This window comes from Marasmius oreades, chromosome 2 (genome assembly GCF_018924745.1).
Source record: "Marasmius oreades isolate 03SP1 chromosome 2, whole genome shotgun sequence".
Taxonomy (NCBI): domain Eukaryota; kingdom Fungi; phylum Basidiomycota; class Agaricomycetes; order Agaricales; family Marasmiaceae; genus Marasmius; species Marasmius oreades.
In genome coordinates, this window is record NC_057324.1 from 143,927 (window position 1) to 168,094 (window position 24,168).

General features: G+C 45.8%; 4 protein-coding genes across 4 annotated transcripts; 2 read left to right on the plus strand and 2 right to left on the minus strand.

Moving 5' to 3' along the window:
• Nucleotides 1–7,068: 7,068 nt before the first annotated feature.
• On the plus strand, nucleotides 7,069–10,074 carry E1B28_003673 (uncharacterized protein; the record flags this gene model as incomplete). The annotated part of the gene is made up of 23 exons (XM_043148098.1): nucleotides 7,069–7,251; nucleotides 7,304–7,372; nucleotides 7,428–7,471; nucleotides 7,527–7,630; nucleotides 7,686–7,772; nucleotides 7,830–7,857; nucleotides 7,920–7,944; nucleotides 7,990–8,015; nucleotides 8,092–8,123; nucleotides 8,174–8,234; nucleotides 8,297–8,369; nucleotides 8,421–8,484; nucleotides 8,546–8,565; nucleotides 8,630–8,678; nucleotides 8,735–8,883; nucleotides 8,940–8,960; nucleotides 9,025–9,081; nucleotides 9,141–9,237; nucleotides 9,314–9,411; nucleotides 9,478–9,671; nucleotides 9,740–9,763; nucleotides 9,856–9,917; nucleotides 9,980–10,074. 23 exons carry the CDS (start codon nucleotides 7,069–7,071, stop codon nucleotides 10,072–10,074), a joined length of 1,662 nt encoding a protein of 553 aa, XP_043012690.1.
• Nucleotides 10,075–12,668: 2,594 nt separating this feature from the next.
• Nucleotides 12,669–14,947, plus strand: E1B28_003674 (uncharacterized protein; the record flags this gene model as incomplete). Its single annotated transcript, XM_043148099.1, has 2 exons — nucleotides 12,669–14,244; nucleotides 14,310–14,947. 2 exons carry the CDS (start codon nucleotides 12,669–12,671, stop codon nucleotides 14,945–14,947), a joined length of 2,214 nt encoding a protein of 737 aa, XP_043012691.1.
• A 4,122-nt stretch (nucleotides 14,948–19,069) lies between these two features.
• On the minus strand, nucleotides 19,070–19,738 carry E1B28_003675 (uncharacterized protein; the record flags this gene model as incomplete). The annotated part of the gene is made up of 3 exons (XM_043148100.1): nucleotides 19,070–19,194; nucleotides 19,246–19,655; nucleotides 19,713–19,738. 3 exons carry the CDS (start codon nucleotides 19,736–19,738, stop codon nucleotides 19,070–19,072), a joined length of 561 nt encoding a protein of 186 aa, XP_043012692.1.
• Nucleotides 19,739–22,321: 2,583 nt separating this feature from the next.
• On the minus strand, nucleotides 22,322–22,944 carry E1B28_003676 (uncharacterized protein; the record flags this gene model as incomplete). The annotated part of the gene is made up of 2 exons (XM_043148101.1): nucleotides 22,322–22,531; nucleotides 22,588–22,944. The coding sequence occupies 2 exons, from the start codon at nucleotides 22,942–22,944 to the stop codon at nucleotides 22,322–22,324; spliced, it is 567 nt and encodes a 188-aa protein (XP_043012693.1).
• Nucleotides 22,945–24,168: the final 1,224 nt, after the last annotated feature.

The following is a 24,168-nucleotide window of genomic DNA, read 5'->3' on the forward strand; positions in this document are numbered from 1 at the left end:
TTCCGTCCTTTTCTACCCTTTTGGCCCTCACTTGCCTATCAAGCTCAAGGGGCGATCCAGGTAAGAGGATATCACTAGACACAACGAGAGCTAGGTACCATGCGGGATCGAACGATTCTGGAAACATGAGGTACCGTTGGAATTGCGCGAGAACCAGGTCGGGTCGGTTTCTCATTACCCATAATTCCTTTCATCACTTCATCTTACACCAAAAAATAGAAAAGCCAGTCCCAACGAACGGCGATTTCGTTACATAACTGGTGTCTTCGAACGAACTGCAGATCTGTCATCCCAAGTGACACCAAGATTATCGATCAAAAGACACCTTATCACAATTTCCTCTCTACCGCAAGCCAACTATTCAGTCTTGCCGGGACCTGTCAAGCGCATGAATAAAATGTTTCCTTGGAGAACTGATATGAAGACGGATGGAAACGAACGAAGGCTTGAGGATACGGAATACGACCCTATGTTACTTGAAGTATTCCGACCCTGTAAACAGTACTGCCCATCCGAGTCGAGAGGAGTTTCATCTACCTAAGGAAAAAACTTTCGGGGTTTTGAAAATGAACGAATTCCGCCTCATCGCTATCAGAATGGTTACATTATCTGGAAATAATAACTCACAACAAGACATTGCTCATCCCGAAAGGAAAACTGATTCTCGTCGAGTAGTACATCTCCGTTCTGATGCCCATTTGGACTTACTCCAAAGAACGAGGGCTTATTTGGCGACTCCATGTACGACGCCCAGCAATTTGGGAAGTGTTGATGCCACTAGGAGATCTAAGATTTCAGGGAGAATGCCCGAATGCTGTCTGCGTGTGAAGATGCGTCGAAAGAACCCCGGCGAGGCCGTTGTTCGGAGGTTGAGATTCCCCCCACTGGTACATGTACGACCGTAAAAGATCGTGGTCCAACTTCAATTTGATGAGTTATTGAGGAGAAACGTAATTCTTATATGCAATTGTCGAGCTGCTTTGAAGAGGGGGTCAGGAAAAGTGGTACCTGGGGAGATGAGAAACATGGGCGTCGAAATGCAAGGCGTAGTATGGCTATGTTTGGCTCCGCCTGCTTCTACTTAATTTAACCCGGGCCGACGGGCCGCAGAAACCAGTGGCCCGAGCGTCCGCAACTTTTATCGATCTTTTATCGGATTAATAGAGAGAAGTCTTAATCCTTATATTGCACCGCACCACGCCACTGTGAGCTGGACATCGCGTGAAAATATAGGGTATCTGGCAGAAACCACTCGTGTTGAGTGGGTGTCAATGATCAGGCGCAAGCTTTTCCTGAGCCTTTCCGAGTCCGTGTGGCGCCGCCGTGCGTGGATATGTGGAGTGCCCCCTGCTGCAACCTCCTACTTCCCGATTGGGATTTAATGCCTTTTCCAGATCTCGGGCAGCTCGGAACGCTCCTTATAATTACTTATGTAGTGGAAGCAGACTCGACAATCTTTGGCGAATTTTCAATGTACGTACAACTCGGAATACAATTTCTCGTGCGTTTAACAGTCTTCCCGGCAGTGGTAGTATTGAATTAAAGTGCCTCTTCCCCATGCGCTCAGGTTTCAGGACTCTTACACGTAATTCCTGTACCCTTACGAGCTCCGGAAATTATGCCCTAAGTTATCTATTCTGGTTCAAAATAATCCCGTTATCACGGTTCCCGAGGGCGGTAGAAAGGTATCGGGGGTATGGTCGAAGAAGCAGTGCTTGTTTGAACTACTTATCACGCTTGCGCATGTTCAACTTGAGTTCGTAGTCATATATTTCATTTGTATACATTCGCAGATTCACAGTACAAGATGGTGAAAATCACAGGAATTAGCTCATAATCATGGCAAGGCCGAGACCCTGACGAAATGTTGGGAGTCAGTCTCTCAACAATACGTGCGCCACCAAGGAACTATACACGAACCTCCATATCTCATTCGTGACGTGAACCAAAATCAATAATAAGTTCGCCGCTTGTGTGAACGTGAATGGTATGGTTTACAACACGAGGCCTGGCAATGAGCCCCAGCGACCTGTTTAACGTCCGAACAAAGTTTAGAGTCATCGACTGCTACAGACAAGGAGTAAAAAGCTCGTAGGTACGAACCGATAAATCAGCGGGAACCAAGAGGGAAAGCAGCCCGTGGAAAAATCGTTTGGCCGCCCGTTGGGATCTCAATTTGATGTGTCGGTTAGCCATAGTAAGTCCGTAACAGTCGTGAATGTTTCGTAGGTAGGAAGAGTTAGGCTCGTAGGAAGCAGTGAAGCTTTCCTGTGGTTACTCTTAGTAGAACATATCACTGCCTCCTTAAGTACTTACCAGTAGGGGGGTCTGCTGTGGAGTCTTCTCCAGGTCCTGTTTCTGTTAGGACCATCACGTGAGATATTCGATATGACAAGAAATACGGCCGAGGGGATGTACTACTTCCACGTCGAGACTAAGATGTGTTAATCATAAGTCTGACCTTAAAGGAGTCTGAGAAGTACCAGTTATTCCTTGCTTGGAAGGCTACCCCCACTACACGAGGCCCACAGCGTGTAGCGTACCGTTGGTCGAACGTTCTTATCTTTCTTGAAAACTACCGTGAGCAGAATAATCAATATGAATTTCCCCAGTCATCATTCGAGAGACGCGGAAATTGGCTAATGCAAGGAGGTCGATCAACGTTCAAACCTGAGAACACCCCCAATGCGCGAGGCGAACGGAGGGAACGGCTTGAAAGGCCAAAACCGTCGCGTGAGAGTCGCGAATTTGTGGCGTCCCTACGACCGCTATGTTCAAAATTCTCTCCACGGAAACGTGTGAAGGCTTATAAGCACCGTCCGATTTGGAATGGGAACATACCGATAAGGGCCAAGGGCTTCAGAGGCTCTACCGTGAACTTACAGACAGAACCTTTTAGGTTCGTGGCCTTTCTATATGCAGTCAATCGAAGAGAACCAAGGAGACTCCCAAGTTTCCGCAGAGGTCGTCGAGAGGAGGCTGTAGCTGCGAAAAAGAGAGCGCCCAATCGGCGTGCCCGAAAAGTCTGCGGGCATCCCGGCTCTGTTTTCAGTTCTCGTGCTCCAGCCCTACATCCACCAGATGCTAACACGGTTACTGTCACTCTACAGACGAGGAGCTGGCAAAAATTTGAAGAGCTCCACCTCCGTTTATTATATCCGACCCCCCGAAGGCCGTCTACAATTGTTGATAGCAAAGCTCATTGGTAGCTGGGAAAGTGTGTGACCTGAGACCGATCGACCTGATCGTGTCTCCTCAATTGCGATAAAGAACCAAGTCTGAAGAGATCGGGGTGAAATTTTAAGCAAGAGCTATCCAGCGTCCCGAGGGCTTGTTGAGCTCCACAGATAGGGATTTTGAAGTAACGAGCAAAGCGGACGGAAAAACGAGGGCCGACTGGTCCCGGGAAGTTCCGGACCGTCCAGGACGGAACTTTCATTGCCGTTTTGTTAGATTGATGTTCATGTTGGCGTCAAATGCAGGACAAGTGCAGGAAGTACGACTGGTCCAAGGCAGGAGTTTCTAATATTAGTGAGCCTGCCATTGCAGAATACCAATATCATCGGATATCGGACGGATTGATCCTGAACATTTTATCTGGCGCCATCCCAAAGCTAGTTGGCATAGACCCATGAGAGCACTGGTAGCTGTAAGGAGAACCAGGGGGTCCCCTTGTGCCATGTTCACTTTAAGTACAACGTCACCTTGATTAGGGTAAGCCTCGACGGTAGAGATTGTTTTAACCAACCTAAGAAAGTCTAAATTGAAATTGTTCTAATCCCACGATATGCCACTTCGCTACGAATGTCCTTAGACCACAGATACATCGGCACACCGTACCTGGTGGAAGTTGTAAGTAAAGACCGTACAGACAACTGTTATACTCACCTCCTTGAGCAATGCAGGCTCCTTTTGCTCCCGATTAACTTGAACGAGTGGTAAATATATGTATATTCTCTGCCGAGTTCGTTGAGAAAAGACATCTTACAGGCTTTGGGAAGGGTAAGGGTTCGAAGGGTCGATGAATATAGCGGTGTTTGAGAGCAAAGAAATAGACGGGTTAAGTCCCGCGACCCGGTTGATGCATCACGTATAGCACTGGTGGTTTTCAGTTCTGGCAGTGTGGTCCCTAACTTAGTGCTTGCGATAGACCTACAAACATTGTAAGTAGAGGGCAAAGAACAAGGGCCAGCATTACGAACCCTCCCAATGTAAGATGACATGGTCCGACAGTCGTGGAAAGGGTTTTCGCGTTACAGCACTACATGTCACTTCCACATGCGTACAGTAGGTCGACCTCTGTTCATCAAAGAATGAGCGGGACAGTGAATGTTCCAGTAATTGATTAACAATACGTACCGTAACTTGATCTACCCGGAGTTCATGATCAACAGCTTTGTCAAAAATGAATTACCACACGTATGGAGGGGGCCTTTGTCGTTAGGAGTGTGGTGCATTGTAATTGTAATCTTCCTTATAGGTACCCCCGTAACGCTCTAGTCTCGTCTCCAGGTCTTCCAAGTTGATGAGGGTAACATCTCTTCGAATTCTCTCGAATAGGTGCACTGTTTCGGTCGAGTGGGGTCCGATAGATATCGGAGACTCAGAGATGTAATGATCGCCTTCCTTCACTCTCTTACGTGGACTTTGTCTCCTGATTGATTGTTGATCTTTTTAGTAACGACGGAAAGATTTCAATGATTGATTGGACCACTTACGAACACCGGTGGATACTCCACTTCCGAGAATCCAAACTTCCAACGACCCTGAGGGGAGACTAAAATCTTCTCGTACAAATCCCTTGCCATTCCAACCAGCCATACGATCCTACAAACCAACGACAACCCCATGACAAGGTATCCATCCCAATGACGACGTTGCTAGCACAGATGTCGTCGCTAGATGAGCTAAGTATGGGGCTAAGCCTTAGCTGAATTGATTTTGAACCCATGTCAGTGGCGATACGTAGTACGTACTCGTTGATTGCGAGTAAACGAAGAGGTAACGGACTACAGCCGTAAATCCGTATGATCCTTTGATTTCTGAGTCCTTTCGACTGATTGTTTCCATCAGAACAAGAAAAAAACGGGTAGGAGGTATTCAAATCATAACGTCAGTTGGCAGATATTCGAGGAATTGACCCAGAGTTAGCTTTTAGCTCGAATGGAAGTCGAATGGAAGGAATTAGAGGATGTGAGGTGTGGGCGGTTATGGGCGTTGTAATTGACGTGGACGGTGGGGCTGACCGGCGGGACCGCGTCGCCTGTGTGGTCATATTTGGTCGCTGTTCAACACGTGCCAAGTTTGCGGCCGCTACCTACCCTTCTTCAGTCCATCATGTTGCTATCATGACTGCTCTCTGATACTTCGAATCCAACTAGCCTCAGGTCTCAGGGGGGTCATACTGTCTCAACAAATAGCTCAACAGCACGGATCTTTCACCCAACTTTCACCTCTCGGCCGATAGCTGAAGAAGTACTTGAGAAGTACAAAGTTTCATCTGTACTTAGGACTAGGGCCAATGTCACACCCGTCCCGATCCCCGGTAGCTGGACCAGACAAGTAGTCGCAGTGATTGTATGCCTGGCCACACTCGAATGATCATCGAGTCCTTCAATACAACACATGGGCGATATTAGCGACGAAACACGATGGGATGCTCACGTCAGAGCTTGGTAAAAAAACGAATCAACCGCGTGCTCGCTTCCACCTATACATCAGACATCACGAGCTATCATCGATTCATCATCTACTAGCGACGAAACGTGATTATCAGCCATCTCAAAGGCTTCTGTCAGAAGTAGACGAGTAACGAGGGGCCGTCATTGCGGGTTGCGGATTATGCCCCTTCAACTGTCTGGATACATCTTCTGCCGTCACTAGACTCTCGACGTTCCTTACTGTCGCTACAGGTCCATGCGTTTGAAATCTGGCATAGACGTATATTTCTGCCCTGATTCGCCAGAACAGCAGGCAGCATCAATACACAGCGGCATCGACTGATTGATTGTTTCCAGAAGTGCCGAGTTCGCCCGAGTACCAGGTCCTGATCTTCAGGCCTTTTTCGATGCCTCGAATTCTCCGAGCGCCAGGCGACGCACGACGAGTTTGATCAGATCTCGCTCCTAGTTAAACCCCAGACGGAGGAGGGGATACGACGAAATAAGAGCAAGAGGAGCTCTACCATCCGTGACACCCGCCCTTAAAACCCCACGCATCAGCGCTCAGGTCTCAGGGCTTCATAGCATCAGAATGGAAGGGCAACTTGAAATGGAGTATAAGCGGAGCCGAGGGGTTTCTGTTTTTAGATTCAGTACACGGACCCGGTACAGAACGCTTTCGTAACTATGTATTCCCTCCTCGTATTATTATAGCCTTGAAGGAGTTACACAGTGCAACTGTTGAAGTGCAAGGTTGAACCATTCTTGAACCAATGTCGAATATTCGGTTCATTACATTGGAAGTAACCCCATGGCACAGTAGCTAGTAGGGTTACTCAGCGACAGATTGTGTTATGAAACACCGCAAGGTTGAATCGCTCCAACGGAGCCGACTGCAGCGCTCGCACATCTGGTGTTTTGAAGCTTGGACAACTAGTGGATGACCGGAACGGTGGAGCCGTCCCGGTCCTTCTTTAAATGGGATAGCGGCTTAGTTTCCCACGGAAATAAACTTCAACTCTTTCCACGTTATACAGATGGTATCATTTTCACTTTACAAGCCAGTTCTCAAGATCTCAAGTGTCCAGGTACGAGAATTCATATTCAACATCAAGATCAATCTACCAAGGCCACGGCTATTCGGAACATTCTGGCCTTTCTTACAAACCGGGGTAGCTAATGGATACCGTGGCAAGGTCGTAATTATGATATGTTCCATTTGAATAGGAACATCACGGAACGTTGTAACGGTTTACTTCGTCCGGCACAGCTAGCTTCCAATTCAGATGTCACCACCGCTCAATCAAAATAGTGGATCTTGACGTCGGCGCCTTCATTTATAAATGTCACGCCTACAGGTAGCTGTTCCCTTTCATCTCCCCTTCCTTCCCTCCGTCTTCCTCCCCAGATGCTGAACCTCCTCCTACCGCTCACACTCATTGCCGGGGTTTGTGCAAAGAAGTCTGGGTCCACCATCGGTCCTGTCGCTGATCTTCCCATTGTCAACGCCAAAATCGCTCCTGATGGCTTCACTCGCTCCGCAGTTCTCCCGGGGGGTACATTTCCAGGTCCTGTCATTGTTGGTAAAAAGGTTCGTCTGCTCTCTCCTCCGTCCAAAGTCGTTTTTATTGACACTCTTCAAGAATGACGAGTTCAAAATCAATGTCATCGACAAACTGTATGATACAACCATGGTTAGGAGTACCTCAGTTGTGCGTCGTTCTCCTCATCTCACTGCGAGTGTAGGCTAACAGAATTATTCACTAGCACTGGCACGGTTTAAGCCAGCACGGAAGCAACTGGGCAGATGGGTGATTGCAATTTGGGTCATCTTTTCTGCTTTTTCTCATACCTCGAGATTTCCAGCACCGCGTCCGTCACTCAATGCCCTATCACGCCCGGAGGCTCCTTCCAGCATATTTTTCAAGCGAAAGACCAAGCTGGGACGTTTTGGTATCATTCTCACTTCTGTAAGGCCACCCCGTTCTTTCGTTTTACTCTCGATCTAACCTATCCGGAACTTAGCGACTCAGTACTGCGATGGACTGAGGGGCGTGTTCGTTGTGTATGACCCGGATGACCCACACAAATCACTCTACGATGTTGACGATGGTAAGGCTTCCTACTAGTACTTTCATCGACCACTGGATCTGATGAGCAAACTAACAGAGAGCACTATCATCACATTGGCGGACTGGTAAGTTCAATTCATTCTTTGATTTTGGTTTCTCGTTTTACTCAAATTTGATCGGATCTAAGGTACCGTAAGTCAACAAAATACCCCGTCGCTTTCTCTCCCTAACCTTCTTTCCTCCGCCCTCAAGACAAGCCCGCGCCTCAATACGGTCCCATCGCGTGAGTCCGACCCATTCCACCCATTCCACTTTCATCTCACCACTACAACATACTCATCATGTTACCCTTCGTCCAGTCCTCCGGACTCGACTCTAATCAATGGACTCGGTCCGTTTTTTCTTTCTATTAATCTAGGGCTCTATAAACTTCAGAATTAGGGAGGTACTTGAATGGAACAGCCTCACCGCTCGCTGTAGTTAACGTTGAACACGGGAAGCGGTACGTATTCGTTTTCTCTGAGCTCCTACCCCTTACTTACGTCTCTTCGTTTCCCCTCCCAGCTATCGATTCCGCCTTGTATCCATATCTTGCGAACCCAACTACATCTTCTCCATTGATGGACATGACTTGACGGTCAGTATTCTTGAAAGCCCAAGCCCCATTGACGTTGAAAACGTGCTCTAGGTAATTGAAGTAGATGGGCAAAACACCGTTCCGCTAGTCGTGAATTCAATTCAGATATACACAGGTACGCCTACGCCCTTTTTCGAGCTTCTATGCACTTGAGGCTGATCCGAAACGCAACCCAGGGCAACGCTATTCGTTCGTTGTAAGTTCCAAGGTTGCTCATCGAAGAGTTACCGCAAAGAATTCTTATAAAAATTCGAATCCAGCTCAACGCAAACGCACATACAGACTCGTCGAATGGAGATGGGAACTTCTGTACGCCATACGTCTGCTTTTTCCCTTCCGAAAGTGAAGTTGACGCTAAAACACAGGGATTCGTGCACTCCCGAATTTCGGCGTATCTTTGACCTTTGACCAGAAGACCAACTTGGGTATCCTTCGGTACAAGCATGCAAAGAAAGTTGATCCCACTACCACGCAGCAAGCGAACAATGTCCCACTCATTGAGTCGAATCTTCAGGTATGTTCTTCTTTTCTTCTCTTCCTTTCTGATTCATTGAGTGATGATCATTGTAGCCATTGAAAGATCCCAAGGCGGTAAGCACCCAACGTTCTCATACGTCGTATTGAAAAACTGAGAAATGAATGGTCGTTATGGTAGCCTGGAGGGGCATCCATCGACGGAGCAGATGTCGACTACAACCTGGTTATCGGATTTGTTCGTAAACTTTCCCCTGTTTTCTTCTGTTGGATTTAGCTTGCTCAACCCTACCCCAGGACCCTGTAAACTTAAAGTTCACTATCAACGGAGCGCCTTACACACCGCCGAACGCACCGATTCTGTTACAGATTTTGAGTGGGAAATCCAGTCCCGGTAAGGAAACTCCGATCGCCCTCCTTCGCCCTTAATGATGTCCTCACCGTTTTTTACCCGTATTTGCTCTCCATAGAACAACTTCTCCCGCCAGAGTCCATCTATTACGTCCCAGCAAACAAAACCATCCAACTCGCTTTCCCTCTTGGGGCTGGCGGTGATACTGGTGGACCGGTGAGCCATTTGAAAGTTTTGTTACTTTGCGAGAAGTCCCCTCTGACTTTGACATAACTCAATAAGCACCCAATGCACCTCCACGGCCACTCATTCTCCGTCATTCGTTCTGCCAACAGTAGCACCTACAATTATGACAATCCTGTTAGGAGAGATGTCGTCAATACGGGAGTGACGGGAGATAACGTTACCATTCGGTTCTTCACTGATGTTGGCCCACGAAGGACGGATAACAGCGCAGGGGTTTGGTTTTTACATTGGTAAGGGGGTCCTTCCATTGGTTTGGTTTGGTTATTCCGTTGTAACTGACGTTTTTTGGGTTTTTTAGTCATATTGATCGACATCTTGATATGTATGTTATGATAACCCTTTCAACTTCCATTTGCGTTCTTTGCGCGTTAGAATCAAAAGCTAACAACTTCTTTCCCCCCCCTCTAATTCCAGCGGTTTGGCGGTCGTATTTGCAGAAGATACCCGTGGTATTGCTAAGATTGATCCTGCACCGCGTAAGTGAATTCGACCCTTGGGCGGTGTTTAGCATGCGGGGTCCCTGATTATTTGATATTAGAATCTTGGAAGGACCTGTGTCCGGCGTATGAACGCGAGTTTGGACCAGGGGGAGAAGTGATCCCGAAGGGTAATGGGACTGCGCCCCCGGCCTGAGGATGATGGATGGTAGCACACTTACTGCATGGTAGGGCCGGTCTTGACAGTGACCCCTCTCTGGCCTGCAGTTGAGAAGTTTTTTCGGTTTCTCGGTAACGTTCACTAGTACTATAGAACTATCATCGACATTGACTCACTTGTCGACTAATATGACGGGCTTTTGAATATTTTCTCTCTTGTCGGATATCGTGGTTTCTTCGAGTACTCACTGTACTGGAGACGGACCATGGTCGGCCGAGGCCCGAGACCGGGCCGGGAGCGCGTTTATTTGCGTCTGTAGTGACACTGGAGGCAAAACCTTGGTCGGACAGAAAGTGACCGCCTGGAAATCGGACACCTGGCTGTGACTGGGTCGGTCACTTGGTCGGAAAGTGCACGGAAAGTGCGCGGACACTTTCACCCTTATCTTATCATTATCTTATCAATAAAATTGTGTTCACATGTTCTTTCTAAATGATAAATACAAGGTACTCGTACTGTTCAAACCTTTCCTCCCTTTTTCCCACTCTGTTCTCCAGTACCTCAATACTCCTTGGACATTCTCAACCTTCAATCAGCCTGGTTATAAGGTACTTATGCAAATATTATTACAGAAAACACTTGCCCAATAATCTTTCCTCATCAAACCCCCTTCAATTTTCATTTGTGCTTTTCCCAAGCCAAATTGTAGATCTGGGAGTTGGGTAGCTTTGACTTCAGGTATGTACATTATGCTTATCCCTTTGAGATTATAACATCTTACCTCATTGCCATTGCAGACATTTATATCTTCAGAAACTGTGCTCATTTGAGTATCTTGAGTCTTCTTTTGAGCTAGTAGAACAAGGTTATATTCAAATCAAGCCCCACCCAGGTCCTTTGTCTGGCCTTTGACTAGGGGCCTCTGTTTGATAGCGACATGGTGGGAAGTTGGTGTGGCGGGCACATTTTACGATTTCTGCATAGTTGCCCCCAATTTTGCTTCCATCAATGCCTGTTGTCTGGAACCAATTTCCTAGCACAATTGAGTTCTTAGATATTTGAGTTCGTAGCACAGATTCTTGTGGATTACACTACAACATCTACATTCAACTTCAGTTGTCATACCATCTATTGATTTCCACTATTACACACTATTAAGGCTGGAACTAGCAGAGAAACAACAAATATAGTTCTTAAAAGCATCGGATTTATTTTGGCCACTTCCCTTCAGCTATTCTCATTTCTTTTCCTATCTCTGGGTAATCAAATTGACCTCTCTCCACCCAACATTCCCTATGATATTTGCACTGTTCTCAAACACCTTCATCTTGAACCAACTATTATCTGTAATGCCTGCTGCCCAAAGTGTTGGGCCCAATACCCTTTAGACAGTGTTCCTGATAACTGCACATTCCGAACAGATACTAAAGGTCGTCGAGAATGCAAGGAACCTCTGAAGCACAAACAGAGAACAGGTCATGGTGTTAAGACAGTTCCTCGATACATTATAATATACAGGCATTTGAGCCTTGGCTCAAATTTTTCCTATCACGTCCAGGCGTTGAGGATCTGATTGACAAATCCTATGGACCTCATCATTCACCTGATGGAAAGATGCATAGCACTTGGGATAGTCCCACATGGCATAATCCTGATTTTCCCATGACTAAAGGCAATCTCATGTTTGGACTTTACATTGACTGGTTCAATCCATTTAGCAACAAAATTTGAGGCAAATGTGTTTCTTGTAGAGTACTTTTGCTCTGCTGTCTCAATCTACCTCCAGATATCTGATATTGCCCCGAGAAATGTTTTCATCATTGGCATTCTACCACCACCTCATGAACCAAGTCCATTGGCTATGTTTCAGGTGCTTCAGCCTGTTGTTGAATTTCTGACTCCATTTTGGAATGGAAAGCCAGTTAAAACATTTCACTATCCACAAGGAACCAGTATACGGGTTGCTCTCATTCCTCTCATTGCAGATCTGGATGCGATGCTGTCACGAATCGTTCACTTTCCGGGGCATGTCCAGCTGCAAATAATCCCCAGAAATCGATTTTTGGGCATCCTGGACATCCTTACCATTCTAGAAACTGTGACATTTAGTTATTCACAGTCATTCCAGTTATTCACAGTCATTCCATGGTTATTTCCTATTGGCTAACTGTTATCCCCATGTAGATAGCTCAGTAGTATATAAACCCACCATGTATTTAGCTTTTTCCCCAGCCTTGTAATTTTAAACCCTCCGTTTGTGTTTTGTCTCTTGTGCTTTCTGCTTTTCTCTCTCTCTCCTCAGTGTTCCCAAGTGTTCCCCCAAATATTCCAGTGTCCTCAGCCCCAGTATCCTTTCCAGTGTGCTACAAGCGCTTCCAAACTCCCTCCCAGTATTCTCCAGCAAGTGTTTACCATCGAGTAAATCTTGCCGCCTCAGCGGTCCCTATCGTTTAGCTTGCCACGTAAGCCTTAAAACCCCACTAGTTGGGTGCAGTGGTTCTAAGGTTGAACGGTTCGTTTCATAATTACAAGGCTGAAACTGCCTTCAAAAGGTTTACTCCCTTGTAAAAACTTGTGTTCCCCCATTACAGTGTTCAACAGCATTATATTTCATGTCTACATAATTCAACATGAATTATCGTAGCTACGAATATATCTATCCCCCCAGTTTCACCTACCATCCTGTCCCCAGTACCCCCCGCCCCTTGTCTCATCCCTCATCTCATCCCTCTCACCCCTCCCCCCACCATGTCCCCCCTCAAGCTCATCAACGATACCCCAAGAGCCCTCGTCACCCACAACCGTCTTCACACCTAGTGAGCACAGTTGAACAAGATGTCGAATATCTCGGAAAGGCTTGTACAAAGATGTTACAAGACCTCGGGTACCGTGATGTTAACCATTATTCACCTGAAGAGAATATCGTTGAGATGTGTTTGCTTGTCGAGTCAACATTTGACAACTTACCGAATGAGTTTCAACAATACCTTCATTCCCATGCTGGTCCCGAAGTCTGGCGACGTATGTATCGGTTGTACGATATTGCAACTGTACCCGAAATTGCCGATTTTGTGGAGTACCGCATCGAGTCAGGTCTACACAGACGTGAGTCAGTTGGGCGTACACCACAGTCTAACAAATATTCTACTCACCGTGTAGTACCGACTACCCCTCCACTTTCTCCTTCCCCCCAACAGCAACCCCCATTGACGACAGTTGTATCATCCACCACAATTCGTCCATCAGCGCTCACTATTGAGCCCAACCCCCATTCTCCCTCACCTCGCTACACACCCTCACCAACACCATCGTTACTGTCGCTTGTCTCTGTATGCTCGCCCTCCCTCCCGTACCCACCTCGCTCCCCCTCCCTTACAAGTGCTGCTGGTTCATCGTCTGACTCCCTTGACGATGACTTGAGTCAGTCATCAGGTCAGGAGCGCTCTGCAAGCCCCACTCAGAGTCATGTTGAGCCCGGCTATGAGTCAGATGATAGTCAGTACTCCGACCAAGTGAACAGTCAAGCACGCACCTGCGATTCCGTCAACGAACAGCTGACTGAGCAGCTCGGTGATGACAAGGAGTCCGCGGACGTCGTCGACACTATGGCAGACAACGAAGAATGTTGTCCAAGCCTTGTCGATGATGTCGAAAGCCCACGTAGTTTCGTAGAAGGCGAAACTAATTTCCTGGATGAACCTGATGCCTCTGGTGAATATCCAGACATCAACGTGCATTCGGAAGAACATTCCCGAGAATACTTACCTGACTCGAAGGATGTTGAAGGACCGTTACTCGATGACGGCCCATACTATGATGCCGAGGACTATGGCTACAATCCAGATCTTGAGGCTCCAATCAGCTACGAGCGTGATTCCGATAACGGATACGACGTACCAGATGAAGAGGTTAGGAACGAGCACGTTGACAATGCTGAATACCATGGCGATGACAGCCATTCAGCCTGCGCCAACGAACTTCCTCCATCCGAAGGTCCAGACCCGGATTATTCTTCGGAAGTCGAGTATGGTGATATCGAGGACAGCGTAGTCGAAGACGAGACCTATAATGAAGGTTATACGTCAGACGATTACGCTGAATACGGTGAAGAAACACATACCAACTCACTGCGCATCCTGCTCTATTTCCAGCTGTGTCCTTCACTCTCCAATTCTCCAAGTGTTCATTCCCCGCTGAGTTTCCTCCGTTGGCATCGCCTCTCTCCCCCGTGTTACCAAGGGACGTTGTTAATCGCATCTTGCTTTTGCCAGTCTTGCCCACCGCCGTTTATAGCGTTTATAATCACTCGTTCCCTTCGCCAGTTCTACCCGAGAGTCGAGTCTTGCATTATCGCTATCATTTGTTTTATCTTCTTATTCTTGCCATCGTTCACCACGTATACACTTCCCTGTCATACCTAGTGAAGAGATACAGTGTTACCAAAGAACCCGAAGATCACAAACGATATGTTCAACGTACCACAATCCGTCCGTGCCTTCTCATTCTTCAATGTCTATCGCTCTTCGCTCTGCAGCAACTTGTTTGCTATGCTATCACGTCATCGCACCCTTGCGAACGTAAAATCGCTGCTGCGAATGACATTAAGTGCGGATACGAAAATATAGAACAAAAAGGACCTACTGATCTACTTGTACGGGACCCAACCATTCCCCTTCGTTTCACCCCTCGCCTCTCGTCGTTGAAAGTCACTAAGGAAGTACAGCAACATCATAAAGATAATCGCCAGCGACGACCTCGTGAAGAGAATCGTCAAACTGAGTCATTCAGAGTGAACTCATGTTGGTCTCCCCCTTGCGATTACACTCTCCTTCCCATCCCCCTCAATTTTGCCCGCCCTCGCTGCTTGTCCCATACACGACCGTTTCTTGGTGTATCACTGTCATGGTGAAAACATTGTTCTTGATCGCCACTTCTACACGGCGCCGCAGCGTTGGCGCAGTCTTCGTGATCAGTAACACCCTAAACTGCAAAAATACGGAGACAATTAGTATCGCGAGTGAAAAAATACCAGTAAAATCGTACCTAGATGACTGGTATTATCATTCGACTACTGTTCCCCCCACCCCGCAGTCTCGTTCACCCTCGTTACCGCTTTACTGGTTCGCCGTTCTTCGTCCTCTCTGGTATATGTTCTGTCGTGTTCCTAACGGTTCTGCGAAAACATTAAGTTGGACCACCACTGTAAACCAAGAAAATCAAAACGGAACGTACCTTGAAGACGGTACTTACCACCCACTCACGATTTCCTTCCCACCACGCTTCCGTTCCCCCTCGATACTCCCTGTAACGCTTCAACCGTTTTTCGTTTATCCGGTTTGGCGTTCCTGTGGATTTGCTACGAAAATATCAAGTAATGTCAGTAATACAAAGCAAGAAGATCGAACCAGCACGTACCTTGCAAGCTGTCCACCCTCTATTCCCTTCCCTCCACACTTTCGTTCTCCCTCGTACCCTGCAAGCCGCTCGCTAGTCGCATATTCGTCGATATCTGAAAATGGTCAAGTTAATTTAGAGTCGCACGAAGCGAACTCTTTGAGGTTGCACGTAGCAAGCCCCGTCAGGTCGCCCGAAGCGAATCCTCGTTGTTGTCAGTTGTACGGCCGCCATTCACAACACTCATCCCGTTCCCCAATTCCTCCCCAACTTCCAATTCCCCCTATGGTTCTTGCCCTTCAGAATGTCGTGAATTCTTGCATTATTTTGAAGGTTTTGAGGCCTAGAAAATTAGCCGGCATCAGTAAAAAGGAAATAAGAAAGAGTTGGAAGAAAATACACGTACCAGAACGCTGCCCGCAACGACGACGACGATGCGCAGCATGGTGGTACGAGTCAAAGCTCGGAATTAGTGGCAGTGCAGCCGCGGCGAAACCGATATGGCTCAGGGTTCCCACGATTTTATCGACGCGGAAATCCGGCAAATATTCGTACAGCCACCGGCAATTCGCCGCGCACACCTTCAACAAGTGTATATCGCCGAAATCGCCGAACAACGCCAAAGTCACCACCGGCATTTTGTTGTCATGTGGCAATTGTGTTGTCTATGTCATGTCGTAGTCATGTAGACCCCATGTGGAAGTGCTCGGTTAGACCGAAATGTGACTCGAACAATGAAAATTGATCGAAGTTAACCTAACCAAGATTATGATTTTGTAGTAAAATATGTTAGTTATTGTGGCCAATGTGGCAATCATTTGTGCGTAAAAGAGGTAGATAATGCACGGGCCAGTGGCCAGTGCCAGAGCACTTAATGAACAAAGCGTCGACGCGCTTGCCTTGGTCCCGTGGCCGTGTTAAAACTCCGCTCGGCCGACGGTCACAAGACGTCAAGTCGGTCAAAAACTTTTTGTTCACACTGTCACTGTGCAACGATCCGCCCTCCTCACCTCGCTTTTTGACGGTTGAGACAAAATAAAATGGAAAATTATTCTTCCAATTTTCGAAGCCGGGCCAGTCGGTTGGCTGTCTGTTCTTCAAGAAGCTTAACATTGACTCCCAACATCGAGTGTGATGGAAAACTAAAATATCAACACTGTCCACTATCTATTCTGAGTTGGAGCCAAAAGCAACCCTAGAAGAAGGGACAAATTTGAAACCCCTTTTGAAACACAGCACCAAAAATAGTAGCACAGTAAATAAATTGGTCCATATATATCAAATAAATCTGAGATTGACAAACCTAAACAAAAATTGAATTAGAAGGAATCAGAGAGCATAGAGTACATATAAAAGCCAATAAGCTCACTAATTTTCGGACCTTAGAAGTGACAGCTGCTCCATCTATATGCACCTGGTGCCTTTGTTTGCGGGAGAATGTAGGAGAATTGGATTCATCAAAATGGGAGTTACGGGACTCTCAAACGGTTCGGAATCAGGTTCAAGTCTGGCATAATGCAGAAACAGTTATGGAACACCAGAGATTGGCAACTGAAACAGGGGTTTGATGGACACCATTACACGAGCTTCCAAACTGGGATCCTATCAATAATGTTCTTTTGGGCTTCCTACACAATACTCTGGAGGGAGTTCTACAGTATCACCTACGCACGATATGGGGAATTGATACAGTGGGAAAAGTTCAAGCTGCATGGGAAGCAGTCCTTGCAGAAGGCAATATTCAACTACAGGATGAGTTGGAAGGATTAGAGTCAGAAGAAAGTGATATAGAACAGGATGAACTTTTTAAACAATATGTTCAATCGCGAAGTCAATCACTAGGAAGTCATGAGAGCGGTCGCAGAACTCCAACACATTTAGCTGATGTCAGGAGTCGAACCTTGGGTAAGTTGAGCTGACAATCGAAGGGAAAAGAATGACTCCTAGGTAGGATTGACCAGACAAGAGTGAAGTTCTACTGTACACTTGGAGTACTTATATACTACACTACTTAAGGGGTAAGGGGTCGAGGGGGCAGGGGCCTCCCTATCTATGATGGTCTACAGCGATCGTGAGTCAGACAGAGTGGTCGATGGTGAGGAGCCGAAGGAATTGAAGGGAGGACGATTGCAGAGATTGAAATGATCAAGCGCGAGGACAGGAGGAGTTGTGATAGCACATGAAGTGCTATGGAGGAGTACTCGGAGTACGGCGAGTTCGTGGCAGCTGACTTCTTTGGAAATATTAGATCAGACTATGATGAAGGGGATGATGAATATATGGCTGATGGATCAGAACCTGAGACTACTACATCCGGTTTCACCTTTGACAAGAACCAACTTGAGGCTATTCGCACTTGTATTCAAGATCTCACACTGCCTTCCTATGTCTCTAGACCTCCAGTCAATCTAGGTGAACCTTCACATGGATCCCTCAAAGCAGCAGATTATCTTTTACTGTTTACGATTGCCTTTCCACTTATTATACCAGAATTCTGGTTCAACACAAACTCTTTGGAACTTGATAACAACCTTCTAGACAACTTTTATCATCTTGTTGCATCTGTAAACATTGTTGCAGCATACTCAACTTCAGATGAAGAGGCTGATGCATATATGTCTCACTATTTGAAGTATTGAGAGTCAAACTCTATGCTCTTTCCAACATCACCCTCCATGCCAAACCACCACTATGGAATGCACAATGCTCAACTCTTGAAACACTGGGGACCATTATCTTTGCTTAGCGAGGCACCTGGTGAGCAAATGAATGGAAAATTCCAACAAATCAAGACAAATTGACAGGTCTGTAAGTCTATTTTATCTGTTTATTCAAATTAATTAAATTAATAACAATAATAGATAATCTTGACTACACTTTGCTCCATCAAATGTGCACATTGGGCCGCCTTCAGGCTGCTATTCATGACCAATATCTCCCAAGCGAGTCCAAACTCAATAATCTATTCAAAATTCTAACTCCAACTTCACCTTCTTCCATCAATGATGATAATCTACCCCTTTCTCCTTTTGAAGAAGCTCAAGTGTGACAGCACAGCCTTGCTCTTCCAACAATTCAATATGAGGCATTGCTGAGTTATTTGCGAAGCTCTCAACCTCATTCTCATTGGTGCAACTGGAAGGATGGTCCACCCCCTGAGAACTCCAACATTTTGCCAGCTTCTGCTCAAATTCTAGAATGCTTTCATCATGATGGAGCAACTTTCAGCACATATTCAACTCATGAGGGGAATAGCACTATCCAATTCTGGAACTATCGTTGCAATGGAAAACTCACAGGCATTATAGACACAATTATCAAATTTGCACTTGTAGGAGTTGCTCGTATCTTTGTTTTGGTTAAGTTGCACAAGAAACTACCCCTTGACGAAGAGAAAAGTCACCATTTATAAAACGTCCCCAATTTAATACAGAAATTGTAGATACTGAATATGGTGATTTACATTTCATTGAACCTTCCCATCTTATATCTCATACTGTTGTTTATCCACGTCCTGCTGGAACTTATAGAATTCAACAAAACATGCTCGTTGTATGTTCATCTCTGAACTGTGGGTGGAAATAATACTATATCAATTCACAGTAGATAATATACTAGAGTATTTTACTCTATTTTGTCACTTGCAAACCCAAGATATACTACTGTGGGCTATTACTGAGCCCCAAAGTTCTGGAGTTGATGGATAACTGGTGATCAATTGGTCCAATGCTTTGAATAGTTTGATTTTAGGCAAAGCTGATCCTGAAAATGATACTCGTCATTAGCTGGTAAATGATAATCATGTCCACACACCTTGAACAGCACTTAAAATGGTGGCATTGACGATCATACCTCCCATAATCTCTTTCCTGGCCGCTGTTCCTTCCTGTCCATCTAAAGCCATCACATCCACATCATCTGTCATTGTGACCATGGGTAGATCACCATTTTCATCAACAATCTCTGAGTCCAGCAACTTCTCTTTTTCCTTCCCCTTATTAGTTTTATCATTGTGGAACCCTACTACCTCCCAGCACCTTCTGAGACTTTCAATAAAGCATATTTCCATTTTGACATACTCCTTCCACATCTCGACACTCTCAGGATTGATCTGGATACCGCGCTGTAGCAACAAATGGGCTGTGGATGGTGAAAGATCATTTAATTTACGCAAGGCCACTAGAATATAAAGCGCAGGTGTATTTGGATGTAATTGGAGGGCTCTAGAACAACTCAAAGTAAGTCCACTTCAGCCTAAAACCTGGAAAACTTGAACAAACCTGGTGGTTACTCCATAGCCCAACATCGGATTTGAACTGCTTCAAGCGCCATTCAAAAATGTGAAATTGCCTTCGCACTAAAGTGTAGTCAGAGATAGTTGCGGGACCAGAAGGCAACTCTAGCAGGTGGATGAGAGCCTGGAAGAAGAATATATAGGCTGGCTCATTTGTTGTAACTGCTTCCGTCTGAACAATTCCAGATTCATTTCATACTGAGCATATCTCAAAAAATCTGCCTTTCTGGCAATGTGCCGAATGAGAGTGTTTTCAAATGTGGTACGTTGTTTTATGATCTGATTTGTTTCCTTCTAGAATCGTAAAGCTTAAGAATAACAGGAACGAGATATACGAGGGAGTAACTTTCTTCACTTGCCATGGCGAATATTTTATTTTTATTTTTGACCAGGTCTTTGAGCTTATTGAGCATCTACATTCAAGTTTTTGAACAAGATTACGGGAGAACGAAAGTGTGAATGCTTGCCTGCTCCTGTTGATATTGTACCCTCTCTGTGGTGAGGTGAAGAAATAGAGTACTGAAACACTTGGTGGTGGTGGCTGAGCAAAGTAAGAGTGGAGGGAGCCACGACATGTCCATGAAGCCTGAGCCTGCTCTCGATTACCCACAACGACCCTCAATGATGGCTCCTAAAGGTGGACACAAAGCTACCCTTCGCCCTCATTCTCGCATGTCCTCAGCCACAAAAATTGCCACAAATCTTCAATTTACACAAAAAGAACAAGTTTCCCGAAATCCCGACAGACCCAAGCTAAAGAACGTTTGCGATGTGAATTTTCTTCAGTCTTGCTCATGGAATATTTCAACCACACGAAAATCTCTTACAGGGACATTCAAAACCAGCTATCCCATCTTGTGTTTCTTCCAAAGACCAGCTGGCAGGCAGAACGAATAATCCAGAATGCCGGTTGAAGGAACACTGAAGGAAATGCCAGATGGATGAAACAGAGTTGTGGGAGGCGTATAAAGTCGAAGTCTGTTGGGTCAGTCACGTAGGTGAGTTACGAATATCTATTCTGTAGTCTTGCCCATTCAAACGACCTTTTAGAGTTGTTGTTGCATCTCAGGATGAAACTCGCAGGCTTTCATATATCCGAGCTTGAATGTGCTTGTACGTTGAACTTTCTTGTGTCTGACTCATATGGCTGCTGAGAATCCTCGGTTGAAAGGTGGCATAGCACACATAGAACGATATGACTGTTCCCTGGAAACTATCAACGGAGCTGTGGAAAGGATCAAACAGTTAATTGAATAAGTCAAAGATGAATGAGTGGGCAAAAAAACTTGCCTTGTGGTCTGTTATTATATGTAATGCTTGTACTTGAAGTTCAATGAATGCGAATGTAGTTGGACTTGAGATCTGACATTCCTGCAGGGGCAGTAGTAGAGGTGCAACAAATGGAGGTCAAGATTTAGTGCATCATAGCTATACTGTACAAGCAAAATTAAGATAGACGATGAGGGAGAGTGGGCACCCATCCGAAACTCGTAGCAAAACAAAAGATATAATGTTGGGCAATGATGTATTCGATCTCATTGACTTCGCGAGTGGTGGTCCCAGAGGTTACCGTCACATTAACATCAATTCGCTTCCACATCGCGGATCCCTGTTGGAGAGAAGGAGGAAGTTTGCCTGCATCCTTCCATTCATCTATAAGAATAAGAAAGTGAAATATCGCCATTCGATGTTCAAGAAGGTCCCTAGACGCAAAACCTGTTCTTCCTTCACTGAGGTCAGCAGGAATGAAAGATCCTTTCCAATGCCGCATTAAGGAGATCAGGAGCTCTGGCTCTTGTTCCTCCCGTGGCTTTGAACTGCTGTTGCAGCAGGATCTAGCGGTTTGCTGGTAAAAAGAGATGCGAGAGCGACTGGTTGGAAATCTGACAGAGAAGTGGAAGAAGAATGAAGAAGATCCTGACATTGACATGAGGCAAGAGGTAAGTCGTAACAAAGGAAAGGCGCTGCAGAACACAAGGATGATGGTGGAGATCACAGAGATCAGTGATGATGAAATGGAATATGAATCTCGGAGTCGTCGTTGAAGCTCGATGTGGTAGATAGGGCTCTTGATTCGAAGTTTTTGCTCAGCTCAGAGTGGGCTCAGAGAGGGAAGGGAAGAAAGGGGGCTTGTATTCCTGTACGAGTTTGACAGATTTTATGAAAGGACTCTGGGTCTGAGTGTGCAATAAAAAGAAGTAAAAAAAACTAGGTTAAAAAAAGTATATCTACTTGGTTCTCTGATAAGATAACGGAGAGGCTAGACCTTCAACCCACAACATTGTCGAGCCAGTTCCACCTCAGTCTATGCTGCTAAGTCTTCGCTTTGGGTGGATGAGGTCCCAACACGGCACAAGGCTATTTACTGCCAGGTGGACAAGGCCTCGCGGGAGTGGACTGGTAGGAGGGGAAAAGGAACGGGAATGAAGTAGATCAAAGGCTCACCGTAAAGTAAGAAGTTGAAGATAAGACTGATAGCGGGAATACACTGTAAGAAAAGTGCAACTGCGTTTGAAATGAAAGGTAAATAAGGTTTTTGTTATAAAGGGATTGACAATAGAGAAAAGCACAAGAAGTTAAATAAAAAGGAAAACCTCATCGGCGTAAGGAATCTACGAAAGAACCAGGGGGCTCTACCACACCATAGAGTAGGCAATCCATCATGAGAAGCTCGTATTGGAACCCAACCTCAAACAACTCCCACAGAATTTCCTTCAACTTGGCTGGGCTAGATGTTGCAACTTCGATAGGCGCACCGTTCCATTCAACTTTTGCTGTGTCTAGACGAGTCAAATCTACCGACATCTAATTAGATAAGTTAGCCCACTAGAAGTCATTAAATTGAAGGAATCAATGTGTACCATATTCCCAGAATTCTTCAAAATTTCCACCAACATTTCCTCTACTTCTGCCTTTTGTTTTGCCACCTTTTTCTCCTTGAAGGCCATCTTCTCGATTCCTAAAACTGTTCGCCAACATGAGGGTCCAAGTGGAGTTATGGAGGATGTTCGAAGACAGTAGCAAAGAATGTGGTGAAGTTTGAGCCACATTATGATATAGGCTGTCTGTGTGCTGTAATTGCCGCTCTCCAGACCACAGACAGCAATCATCTGAGGATCGGGGAGGAAATAGCCAAGCGGGTTATGGTATGCATTGGGATTGAAGTTCTCCATCACACGCTCGGATGCCTGTTTCCATGGAGTGAGAAAAAGAGGCATAATGTTGGCCTCAACTTCCTTGAATTTAACATGGGTTTTAGGGGGAGGTGCAGGGGGAACTTGCGGTTCTAATCTCAGTCGTTTGTGGGGGCCTGTTAAAAGAAACGGTGGATGGGAGGGGAATAAGAGTGAGGTGAGGATGGGCAAGGCTGAATGGCTGTGGAAAGTAAAGCGGATCCTTGAGACCGAAATGGTTGTTTTTTCAAAGATGGATGGATCGAACACTGCATAAAGGGTGGAATATAGCTTGTGCGTTGGGTGTGGTGACGAAGACTTGCACCTTTTTGAAAATCACCCCGACTTAACCCTCGTGAGGTTCCAGAACCAGAAGTGTGGGCATATAATCTATTCATTTATTAGAAAATACATTAATAGAGAGTACGAAGTCAAGCTTTTCCATAGAGAAGCTGAAATTTCAATGGTCTACCGAAGAAGGGCAAGGAATGAGAAGGTGAGGCGAAAACAACTCTTCCATAGAGGAGCTAAGGAAACCGATACTTGACTGAAGAGGAGTATCAATTGAGAGAAAGGAAAGGTTCAGAACAGACAGCTTATCCTGCGCCATCGCCATAAACGAATAGAGTGAATATTTCTAAGGTAGCAGGTATTAGTTCAATGCAAATGAGATATAAGGGAAACTTACCAGCAGTATATAGAGTTTAGAATTGATAGGGTCGACTAGAACATGTGCAATCGACCTGGAGAAGATTACACACCAACTCTACCAAAGTGGAGGTGGTGGTTATGCTAATTCATGCTAAGTCACGGTCAAAGCTGTTGTTTGGTCCAAATAACTGATCCACATTTTCCCAGGCTTCTCCCCTTAGCAACTCACCCCAATCTCCGCTGTGGTAGAGATTGAGGCACAGCATCTTCTATAGGTCAATGTTGTGCATTGCCATCATTTTTCAACATCAACACCAACATCGTTCAAGGTGGTACTACCAGAGAGTTGAACGGTAAGCCCCTCGAATTCCTTGTTGTTAAAAATACAACTGACCTGACTGTGCCTTGTGTTTTCCAGGCTGGGTTTCTTCTCATAAATGTTCCTTCGCCAATGCTATCTCTTCTGAGGTTGAGATGGTCTGATTTTACAAACCTTCTACGGTCGGTTTGCAGAAAGTTGGCAAGGTATTCAAACGTGAGTCTTTGGAGAGATCGATCCCACTCTTTAGCCTCGTTTCAGGCTTTTGTATGATGACCTGGGAACCTATATCTTTTCAT